The sequence below is a fragment of the Ixodes scapularis genome, unplaced genomic scaffold (assembly GCF_016920785.2).
Source record: "Ixodes scapularis isolate PalLabHiFi unplaced genomic scaffold, ASM1692078v2 PGA_scaffold1__304_contigs__length_218370807, whole genome shotgun sequence".
Lineage (NCBI taxonomy): Eukaryota > Metazoa > Arthropoda > Arachnida > Ixodida > Ixodidae > Ixodes > Ixodes scapularis.
The window spans coordinates 209914462-209926890 of NW_024609846.1; the positions used below are offsets into that span (position 1 = coordinate 209914462).

General features: G+C 43.5%; 1 protein-coding gene across 1 annotated transcript in view; it reads right to left on the bottom strand.

Annotated features, from left to right (window-relative positions):
* Nucleotides 1-713: 713 nt before the first annotated feature.
* Nucleotides 714-12429, bottom strand: part of LOC8039478 (matrix metalloproteinase-2) — a 255383-nt gene continuing 243667 nt past the window's right edge. Inside the window, exons 5-8 of the mRNA XM_042291060.1 lie at nucleotides 9555-9787; nucleotides 8671-8812; nucleotides 7278-7541; nucleotides 714-4919 (exon numbers count right to left, since the gene is read on the bottom strand). Of these exons, the coding sequence (XP_042146994.1) occupies nucleotides 4693-4919; nucleotides 7278-7541; nucleotides 8671-8812; nucleotides 9555-9787 (866 nt within the window). The 3' untranslated portion in view covers nucleotides 714-4692. The remainder of the gene's footprint in view (nucleotides 4920-7277; nucleotides 7542-8670; nucleotides 8813-9554; nucleotides 9788-12429) is intronic.

Sequence of the window (12429 nt, forward strand, 5' to 3'; positions counted from 1 at the left end):
AAATGTTTCTAGAATGAGGGAACACACTGACATTGTGGCGCCATCTATGCGGTGACCCTAGAACTGCATTTCACAGAAGCGAAGGTTTTGCGGGATTTCCGAGGTCAAATGTGCGTAATACCCATAGAAAGGCTCGTTTATAACATTGACAAAAGCTTTTCGAGCCAAAAAAGAAAGGATATTGCGCGAGGAATAAAAAAAAATATGCCGGACCGCCGAGTTTACACTGCTTCCCAATAGATGGCGCCAGTGTGTTCTCTGGTTTAAGGAACCCAGGTTTAAGAGGTCGCAAGCAGTCGCAAGAGTGTGAACGGGCCTTTACTCTAACTCTTAATTTTGCATTTAAATGCAATTTCGTTTTTCCTCGTTCATAATTACCTATATATTTACCAGCCCTCGAGTCAGCAACAGATCCCCAACCTGGCCCCTTAGCCAAAAATTTTAAAAACCCTTGTTCCAAAAAAACAAAAAAAAACAACTGTGCATTGATTTTTTCATTGTGCCGTTCATTTGGAAACAAAATGCGACCACTGGGAAACATCTTTTGAGAAAAAACTCGACCGTCGGAGGGTTAAGGAAACGGCATTCAAACGGTTTTATACTTAGACTTACCATATAGACTTACCTTACCTTACCATGCGTGGTTATTTAGTATCCCTAGAGCAGAATAGACCTATAAAGTGCTATCTACAAAGTGAGAAATACTAGAAAAGTATGCTTTCGGAAATGTTTATTGCAAAATTGCAAAACTGTGCACTCTGAGATAAGGTTGGCAACATACTTCAGCATAATCGAAACCTTGCGCAAAAGACTTTCACTAATAAATGAAAGGGATACTGAACCATATTTTTGTGTTCATAATAAGTGGCGTACAATCTGCCAGCAGCCGCCGGTGTGCACGAGCACACGCAACGAAAATGACGTCGTAGCCCTCCATTCACGCTTAAGATGACAGTGAAATGTATGGGCTCCAGACCAAAGGAGAATAAAGACAGACTTTTCATTTCCACAGGTGAAAGCTACATGCTTGTTAGACCAGTTAATCGCCCACTTTTGACACCAGACCCCACTGTGGAGATGAAAAGCCTGTCTTTATTCTCCTTTTAGACATTTCGCTGTCATCCTAAGCGTGAATGGAGGTCTATTACGTCAATTTCGCTGCTTGTGCTCGTGCACTCCGGTAGCGGCTGGCTTGTGGAAAGATTGTGCGCCACTTATTATGGACACTGAAATGTTTGCTTCACCACCCCTTTACACTCACTTGTAAATGGTGAGTTTTCAGAAAAGCGTGAATATATTTACCATAATCATAAGCATTGTGGGCACTTGGCAGCTACATTTCTTGTTGCAATATCACCAAAGAAATTCGAAAACGCCTTGGTCTCGAGCAAAAAAACATGGCACTCTGTCAGAAAAGCTACCTTGGCTGAGAATTTGCTCAGCTTCTAGATGTTGGGCCACTTACAGAAAAAGAGTAAGCACAACAGACTACTTGTTTTTACGAATTTCAGCGACATGGATTGCAGCAGGTGAAAACCCTATGACTGCCAAGAATCCCATGTAGAAAGAGCACTGTCTTAAAGATGGCCGGCTGCTTTTAGATCTTATTAAAACATTCAGTAGGCCATTGACACAATCTCTTAATATATTTGCTGGCAATTGCGGGCAGATACTACCATTAATTCATTATGTACTAACATTATTTTGGTGTGTTAGCAGCACTTCTTATAATCATTTTAGCAAATTTTTTTTTTGGTCTCTGTAAACCAAAATGCTAACTTTGCCAAATATAGTCAGACAAATTCCTGTTTTGAATTTGGTGCAGTGAGCAAATTGGCATAATTTCAAACGTGTCCTCAATGTTCTGAATAAAACTACCATCTTAAAACCCCCTCAAAATCTGAAGGTTCCCCTAATTATATTTTTATTTTGTCACTATACACTCCTGAGAGTGTCCAGAATATAAGCTTTGACATACATGGTTGCATTAAGGATGCCCTATTGCTTGCAGCATTATGAAACACTTTTGGGGAAGTTGCAAAATCACTTTTTTTTGGGTGCAGTTGCTACACACGCTTTACTAGATGCTATCAAGCTAAAATTTCGTGGGCACTTAGCTCGTCTAAATGTGAAATTTTCAGTAAAACCCTTTTTTTTTAAATATTAGAGTGGCATTTTAAAGGAAAAGAAGGTTATAGCACATTTCAGTACTAATAATAGATACATGAGGATGTGCACAGAGCCCTCAATGCAATGCAAAGTACAAACAGCCACACTTTCTGCTGTATACTGCCCCAGAATGTTTCTCACATGAGTGTAAAAAATCCCCATTCAATAACCTCTTATTCTTTGATAAGAGGGATGCGAATTAGCTCATATTTTTAAACAATGCTTTTACAATGAACTCAGTGTTACCATGTTGTGCAAAGTTGGTACTCAAAATGGCATGGTAGTAAATGGAACAAGCACTGGTGACTACAAACAAAGTGTGGTGCTCAATTTTAGTATTATTATGTTTGAAATCGCTACTCGAGAACAATCATGTTTTGTTTAAACCTGCACACTTTTTGGTGAGGTAGTCTGCAATCCAAACCTTCACACAGTGAAGTGATACAAAATAAATAAGGTTTCTACCCAATTCCTAAACCTGTTGCAATTCAAATTGCCCTGTAAAAATGGCTGACTAGAAAAGGTAGCGTCACTGGCACTCATTACAAAGATTTATCCACATAACGTTTCTGTAGTATTTGGGGGCTTTCAAAAGTTTAATTTATAGTAGTTCAAAACAACCTTTTTACCCTTTTATGTACAACAGAAGAAAAGTAAATATGTACATGCTGGCTATTTACAAAAATTGTATATTACCATAAAAGAATATATAAAGGCCCTTCACAAGCTCTCTTCCTCAACACTCTTAGTGACATCTCTCTTGATCCTCTCATAAATATGCTGGTTACTTGTAGTAGTCAAAGAGCATTAATGGCCATTTTCAGGCAGAAGCTTAATCACAACTGGGACCAAGTCAGACACGGACAGGCAGCAACAGAACATGGAGCACTGACTTTGTAAAACCGTCTCAAAATAGACGAGAAATGTGCGCAGCTTATTAAAGTAGAGGCACCTGCAGGATACCCAACGGAGTACCTTGCTTGCTTTGCTTGGCATTGCAACTTCACAATCGTAAATCTCTCATTTGAGGTAATGGCTAATCAGGAGTATAAAATGATGAAAGACATTGCAAAACTTTTCCTTCGACCATATGCATAAGACACACCACACAAAACATGTGAGCAAATGGAGCGAATGCTTGATGCGAGTGTCGTACGGATTTCCTTCCTGTTCCTTTTTCTACTATCATTCTGCCTGCTTTCCACAACCACGTCAATATAATGAAAGCATATAGGTGGGGACATAGCATAACGGTGCCCCTAAAAAGTGTTTATCTTGTGCTTGCCATTCGGTCTTAGTTTCTGTATAGATTGTGCTTTATTGTTTCGCGAATGTGCTGCTCTTCCCTGAAAAGTTGAGGCATTGGCTAATTTGCATACGGATTGATTATGACGCACCAGAAATGCTGTACTTACTATAGTAAAGGCCACACTGTTTTTGAGCAAAGCCTGTGCACTTTTCAGCAGAGCACCTGCATGGCCAATCATAGCAATCAACAAAAGGGGCAAAGAATTGACACGAGAGAGAATGACCCCACGCAAAAATGCTATCTCTGCTGCGACACTGCACACAAAGTTTCCCATGCCCAAGATTCAGTGCATATCGCATTCCTGCTTGCAGAATCATTTTCACAACCTCGTTATTCGCTATGTTTCTCACCAAGGACACGATGAGTTGCTGAACGGGGTGTGTGCAGGCAGCTATTACTCGAGTAAATACGGTATTCCTTGTCTTTGGCATCAATGACATTTGCGAGTTACTGATGCCAGACACAATTTCAACAGCAACACTATTTATAAATTTTCCAGCTTTGCTATCAACCATTTGTCGTTTCAATTGTCCAACACTTGCACCAAGCATTCTCTTTACAAGAAGTGTACCTAAACTAGTGCGCAGATGCAGTGTATATAGAGTATATATAGGGTGATGCAAATGCACTGAGTCCACGAGAGTTCACTGGGAAAATAAATAAAGCAAGTGCCACAGTCTTGCACCTGAATATCACACTGGAAACGATGCACACGGTGCGCCGAACTCGACCGGCGTTGTCTCCTTGCCTTGGTCGTTCGTCGGCCGCGTCTTGCAGTCGCAGGGTCCCATCCTTCGAGCATTCGCATTCCTTTCATCAACTCTCAGCCTCTAGCCAGAAAATCATGTAGACCACTTAAGACTTTTCAAAGCAAGAGGATCACCGACTAACATTGCCGCCATACCGCATCGACAATAGCTGGCAGTTTCGAGCAAAGAGCGTATGAACGTAACCATCTGCTTGCTAGACTTTCTCAAGCATATTGTCGCTCAGTTTCGGGGAATAATTGTGTTCTTCGAGCATTTGAAGACCTCTTAAAGGCTTTCGAAAAGCTTGCAGGCCCCGTCGTTTTTTGACTGCCAGTTGCCCAGATGCACGATCGACAATGGCCGACGGAGGAAAAAGCATATGGAGAGCACGACGCATCGATCAAAGAAGCAGAGCCACGTGATTCCTCTGAAGTGCCACGCGGTCGACTTAAACCGCAGCGCCAATCAGGATCGGCCGGCAAGGGCCATCGCGAGGAGGGAGGCGAGGACGACCCACGAGGTGCCGTGGGCTAAGGCGATGCCGGCACCCGCGCTGCTCTGCTCGTCCGCGTAGGAGGGCTTCGCCACGGGGCATCCGAACCACTCGCCCACCCTGTGGGTTCGGTTGTAGATGTGCATGCGCCGGTCGTTGAACCGCCAGAAATGGTGGTCCTTGAAGAAGTAAGTCTGGCCTGCGGAGCACAAGGGAGAGAATATGTCAATGGATCCTTTTCAAAACCCTGTTCATGTTGCAGCTAGCATGCAGAACCTTTGAACAACTGTTACGCATGCATGGGTGCACTCGTTGATGCGGCAAGGTGCCGCGTCCTGATCGTTGGGTCTGGCTGAAATACATCTAGCATTCTGTATTTTGGATGAATCTAATGAAGTTCAGAAAACACTCGCCGGTGAATTCAGATTTACCCAAAAAACTTTCAGGACTGCCAGTCATAAAAAATATGACCGGTCTTTGTAGCTTCCTGAAATCCTGAGACAACTTTTGCAATTCCTTTTTTAATTTCCACTCTGTTTTGTACAGGTTGCCAAAGAAACTTTTTTAGTTTATTTATTTATTTCACATTAAGAGCCTGCGGAGGGCATTACATAATGGGGATCATTTATAATATACAAGAGGTACAGACACTGAAACAAATACATTCGGGACAAATCAGAAAATTGTTAAAAGGCAACTTCGAGCAATATTTTTTAATTTGGGATTACGACTGTTTTCAGCTAAAGCAGTGTCTCTGAATTGCGTGGTAACTTTTTTTTTCCCTCGATATTGTGTGCAGTCTTATAAATATCGCACCTCAAAGTTTAGTTTTGAACGTCTACGGCAAAACCGGAACTATCTGCTAGAGGGATGGCAAGACTGATCATCAGCCGTACAACCACGTCCTGACCACACACTGGTGCTGTGGTACACGGTACAACCAATCAACCGCAGTTCCACCGCAACGTGACGTCAAAAGGGTGCTGCGCAATTGTTCCTTGACTAAAAGCTAACCCGCTTGCTGCCCGCTAAAGAGCAGCTGGTTACATCTTAAAAATCGGTTTTAGTTTAGTATGCGGCTTCACTTTGACGTAATATTTTGGCTGTGATCTTATTTTGTGGTACTAAAGCAACACCAGTCATTTGTTTTTGTTTTCGACCGGAGTTGCCTTTAAAGGAAGGAAATTAAAATAATAGTAGTAACAAGAAACTAGTAACTACTATATATACAGAGTGTTTCACGAAAGGTGGACAAATTCAATATTGTGAAAACTGCATCGCACCAAAAGAAGACGTTGTGCAAGGACAGCGGAGCAGATGTTGGCTGCACTATTTCTCCACGGGGCAGGGTACCGTCAATGCCGAGAAGCACTCTGATTGCAAACCAAAACTTAAAAACCCGTTGAAGTTGTGCTGTTTTTTCAGAAAGCTGTGAAATGCAGCGCGTGCCTTCTATCACACTCCAATTTTTTTATTTAGTGTTTTTCTATAATGCTCAGCAAGTTTTTAAATGAAACCATGCCCTTAAACTCAATATTAGAAAGATTGATTACGTGAAAATAATTAACGACTTAATTATCCCAAACTTAAATCATTTTCCTAAATAGGCCCCTGGCCTAGGATCAAAACGACACAAGCCTTTTTTGGTGCGATGCATAGTTTTTACAGTATTGAATTAGTCCACCTTTCGTGAAACACTCTCTATATAAAAGAGAAAATCTGCAGCTCATGTCAAGAAAATAAAGTTTACCTCTTTCCTAAACATTCATTCACCTTTCTGAGGCCTCCTTTTCTCGACTATTAAACTTGTTATCTTCATTAATGATAGGGATTTCAGAAACCCAGTCAGACTTTTCACTACCTCTGCACGATAGCCAGGAAACATAAGTTCCCTCGTAATTAAGTTCTAAGAGGCCTAGATCTTGAAGCGACTGGCAGCAACAACATTCTGCAAGTTGTACTAGATAGAAGTTTGCACGGTTAATGGAAAGGTCTTTCTTTGCATCGCTGTGTATTGGAAGGCCAATTGGCACAGTCATCCGATGTGTAGACTGGGCGCATGAGGTGACACTCGTCCGTCAAGTCTTGAGACGAGTGAGTGTATTTTATCGGTTATGTAACCATTTAATTTACACAGTCAAGGCTCACTTCCTGTTGCACTGTCTATGAAAGGGCTGCTTTACCAAACTCGTCAACTGCATTCTCTACCTGCACCAGTAAAACTCCACATTGCACGTACGGAAATTAAAAGCACCAAAAAACTATAAATTTTCGGTCAAAAATAAACTTTTTTTGAAAAAATTTACCTCGAAAATGCAGAACCCTGATTATGAGCTGCTTGCTAGATACCAGGGAAGAGGTATACAGGCACCTCCCGTGTTTCTTGAAGGGATTAGACAGAAATTTTATGCTGGAGTTTGAATTCATTAAATATCTCGTCCCATATCATTGTCAGTGCACTAAGGCACCTACGAGGACTCAAGATAGACCTGTATGTACTGACACTGCAGACACAGTCCCATTTAATGTACAGCTGTCTTGGGCAAAGAATGCTTACCGTCTGAGTATTGGAAGGCGGCATCAACGCCCTGAGGCACCCCTCTCCACATGCGGATGTGGCGCGGGTAGTCCAGCTCCACGCTGCGATCGGTCTCGTCGTAGCGCCAGTACTTGTCTCCGCTGAAGAAGTAGGTCTTGCCGTTGTGGCCCCAGACCAGAGCAGCGTCCAGATGGGTCAGCGTGGCAGGCAGTCCCAGGTCAGTTAGTGGCCGTGGGTAGCCGGGCAGCGGCCTGTTGCCACTGAACAACCAGTACTTCTTCCCTGGGGGGCAGATGAAATGTGCGCAGAAAGGTCTTACATTGGCCTCTGTGCAGCATGCAGTAATTAAAGAAATGGCGTATCTTCCAGTCAACAAGTCACATGCCTCTATATAGATGGCTGTTTTTGTGAAAAGGTTGGTATACAAGTGGCACCTAGATGCGGAGTGCTGTGAAGGATGGTGTGCGGAGCCACTGCAGCCGCGGACGGACCTAAGCCACGACACTTCAGACCACCAGAAGAGCCGGCTATCGGCGGGTGTTTTGCTGTTCCACCTTCGTCGTAATTGTCACTACGGCTTACATCTTGCACAGTTAAGGTTCATACTTACAAACATGTTTTAAAAATCCATTTAAACTGTGCTGTTGTATAAGATGCACTGACGAAAATTCTGAGGAAACTGTGACTTATACGCAGAAAAATATGGTATACACCGTCTTGGTTGTTTTTGAATGCTTGCAAAGCATCTATTTTTGAAAGGCTGACCTGCAACTGGGAAGGCAGAAAAGTATATCCTCTCCGTTACCCAATGGCCCAATACTATCTCCCATTGTGTCCTGGCTTTTGAAACCTTTTTCAAGATCGCTTTTTATCATAATTTTTATTTTGCTCGAACTGTGTGTCCGAGTGTTGGAGAAAATCAGGAAAACTGTTTATTTGTTTAGGTATTTCTTTTTGGCTAGAACTGAAAAGATTCCCCAACACTGCAACATTTAGGATGACTTTGTCAGGTGACGAGTTGTCTTGTACATTTGTCTTCTTTTGTGTGTTTCAGTGCAAATTAAACATGCTAAGGGCTCTATGTTTACAAAAAGGAAGGCCTCAGTTAATGAAGTCCTTCTTGAGTCTATGGATTGAACATCATAAATAACATATCCTGACACCAACTCCAATGATGTGAGCTGTAATATAGTTTTCAATAAGCATGCTTACCCTGGCATTTCATAGGAACTAATATTTTTCTTATATACTTTCATGTTCCTTTGCTGGAATAGTACTAATACTACATCTTATTGGCGATTGGTATAGGCATGGCTTTGTGAGGAAAGCAATATTGTTCATGATAACTTTTTGTATGCCTGTTTGTGAGTTGCCCTTTTTTGAATTAATTGTGCAGAAAGTTATTACGAACCTGAGAAGAAAGCGATGTTCTGATCTGGGCGTTCGTAGACGGCATCAATCTTCTCTAGGTTTTTAGGGAAGTTATACCAAAAGACACGAATTTCAACAGGGTAGTTTGGATTCAGCCCATTGTCATTGATCCTCCAGAAATACTGAAACAAAAAAAGTATTTTAGTCAGAAGTGCTCAGCCAAAATAGAAAAGAAGCTTAGATTAGCACAGTGCAGATCCAGTAAGGGATAAGCTATAGAGACATTATAGAAGGCACTGCAGATGTACAAATAATGCAAAATCTGCCACTCTTGGCACTCCATATTACTATCAATAGAGGGAGCAATATGGGCACCCCCCCAGTAATACTGAAAGCACATTAATGGCAGAGAAAACAGTTCGATAAGCATTCTCACCGCCACCAAAGTCCAGTACAAGTAGCACTCGGCCCCATTCATTTACCAAGTAACTTACACTGACTAAATTATTTTTCTACCACATGGGGATGTATTTCCAGGTGCCTTATCAAATTTCAGTTAGTATGCCAATAACACTATACTTGTTTTGAGGATAATCTACCATCAAAATCCAATCCAGCTTTATGATAAGGACAGATTTGGGTGTTCTAGAATCATAGAGAATCACTAGACATCCTCTTATTTAAACCCATTGTGAACACTTGTCAACCTAATGAAACTTTGATCCCCTGATGAAACCTCATTTAGTTTATACCATTGAGCACCACAAAAGAAATGTATGCATTCCTGTTGTGGAATTGTGCTTCTCCGCCATCTCACCCTTAATACTGAGAATGGAGCTTCTGGGTTGAAGAAGGATAAAAAGAACCATAAAGATGATAAGCTTAAACTGAAGTAATTGAACAGACTAGCACAAGGCAACTCACTTGGCCCTTAAAGATGAAGACTTCCCTGCGGATCACAGAAATAGCGTCGATGCCCGTGAGGCAGGGGTCTGGCTTGTCAGGTGCTACGGTTGGGGTAAGGGGGTCTCTCCTGGGGTCCTGAGGTTCCCGGGGAGGCGGCTGCTGGTCGGGGCGCTCAGGAGTCTTGGGGGGGCGCGTGCTCGTCCTGGGGGAGATGGGATCCATGGGCGCCCACTTGGTCGTGTATTTGAGTCCTGAAAAGGATACAAAGCCGTCTTAACTTTGGCCGCTAAGCCGCAACGTGTAAGGACTAAGGGTGCCGTCCAGGGACCGCAAGGTCCTTCAACTTTTGAATCAATTAAGTTTAGGCTGATGATGATGCCTCGTTTTATGTGTCAGAATATTTAGCAGTGTTATATCATTTTTTCAGCAATGCCCTGGTAAAAAATTACAGGGTCAACATCATTGTCGATTGTGTCTACTCCTATATTCAGCAAATGGAAGTAGCAGTGGTGGAACTGACAAATGGTGATTTGGAGCAGCTCTTGTAGCAGGAAACAACGGGTTTTGGAGCATAGCTTCCCAATTTTGGAGCAAGCAATTCTGAGCTTTCATGTGAGAAAATTTTATACAATTTCTTTGAAAGTTAGCCTGTGAAAAAAAACTGCAGTTGTTGGAGTGTTTGGAGACTATTTAAAGTGTCATACCTACAGAGGATCTCGTCAATTTATTTATTTATTGAACAATCATACGCCGGTAATTTTGCAGATGTCTCAATTAACCTATTAGGAGTAGCAATGGCATCTTCGCTTTGTGTCTGAAGTAAAAAAGTCAAAGCCGTAATGCCGAATTGGAGCGCAGCTCTTGAGGGGGACGAGGGAAGGGTATTGAGGAGAGGGTAGGCCCCTCCTCCCTCTCCTTCTCCTCCTCCTCCCCTCATTATTCAATATCCTCCGAGGGGGGGTGGGTCACATGACCCTGGGTGAAGGGGTCACGTGACCCTGGGGTGAGGGGTCGCATGAACCTGGGGTGTCACGCGACCTGAGGGTCATGTGACCTCAAGGGGTCAAGTGACCTTGAGGGGCGTCTTGGGGGGTCACGTGACCCCTGAGGTCATGTGACCTTGGGGGGTTGCGTGACCTCGGGGGGGGGGGGGGGGGGGGTCACGTGGTCTGGGGGTCACGTGACCTCGGGGGTAGCGTGACCTCGGAGGGTCACGTGACATTGGGGGGTCATGTGATCTGGGGGGTCACGTGACCTTGGGAAGGTCACGTGACCTTGCGGTTACGCCGACTAAGACCTGTGCTCTAAAAAATGAAAGCCGTTTACAATACCCTGTAACGCCGGATTAGAGCGCAGCTCTTGAGGAGGAGGATGGAAGCGTACTGAGGGATAGGTGACTTCTTGAGGTCACGTGACCTCAGTCGGGGGGGGGGGGGGGGTGTGACGTCAGGGGGGTCACGTGAAGTCAGGGTGTCGCGTGACCTCAGGGGGAGGGCACGTGGCCTCAGGGGGGTCACGTGACCTCAAGGGGTCACGTGAACTCAGAAGGGTCACGTGACCTCGCGGTTACGCCGACGGCGACGGTGACGCGGCTCAAGCCGGAAACGGGCCCCTAAGAGCTGCGCTCTAAAAATAAGTGTTTGGCTACTTTTTATGGTTTGTATCAAGAGACGTAATTGTTGCGAGTTCGACACCAAACAGACACTTTTGTTTTGAATGTGTCTCACGCTGCCCTCGCTCGAATTCGGCCTGCTACTGTTCATAGAGCAGCTAAGCGGAACACATAGCTACTCTAACCCATCACGAGCAGCGCTAGCTATTCATTGCAATCGATGTGAGCACCGTTCGCATAAAAACCTTTAACTCTTCGTTATAGCATGTGAAAATACTGGATTTTGGGTTCAAAGCCAATTCAAAGTAAATAGTGGTTTTGGCCGAATATTTTTAATTGAATAGTGAATAGTTGCTGCGGCTTTCTCCACGCCTTTCACTGCTGTTACACCATGCTTAAACGAAAATTCAGCTAAACTTGCGAACGTTGTTCCCAAGCTTCTAACTGCCCACTTACAAGCTCTGTTAAATTTAATGTAGCTATATTTATAGACTGTGGCCTGACAGTCAAATACCTACATTGAGACGGCAAACAAACAAAAGATTTTACATTAAATTAAACCTATCAAGGAGCCAAGCCATACTTAATTGAGGGGGTTTATAAACTTCTTTCTATATGGAAATATCTTCTTCAATTCTGAGTTAAAAAAAAAAAAAAACGAAAACAAAAATAAGCAAAAATAATGAACACAGGTTGTTAGAACATCGTTGCCTAACATATACCCTTGCAAATATTAACGATCACAATGTCTCCCCCCCCCCCCCCCCCCCCCTTTTTTTTTTTTATTACACCAGGCGCCCGCATGCGCCATGCCTCTTTGAGGGTGCGTTTTTCGCCTAAGCGCACGGTTGCGCTGCGGCGAAGCGAGTCGCGAGATCACGGTGTTAGCTCCGCGGGTACTGCTTCTTCGCAGTGCACCGGTGTTTGAGGAGAAGCGCACTCAAGGGGGCTAACAAGCCGCGATCAACACTTCGAAATGTATGAATATCGCAGTTCATTTTGAAGTAAATATCAAATAGCGTATTATTTGAAACTGCTATTTGACCATTCGAATATCCGTGCTGTACTTTCTTAATTTTCAGTGGCATCGCCCAGAATGCCACGTGCCAGACACTTTTAGTTTCCTTTTCAACAACAACTTTTGGCGCAGACATGGCGTGAATTGTGCGCAAATACAGCCTTTGGAGCGGCATGTAGCAGGTAATTTAATCTGCCGCAGTTTGGCGCAAATGTGCAGCAGTTCCACCACTGCGGTAGTCAGTTTGTTCAAGTGACGAGAAT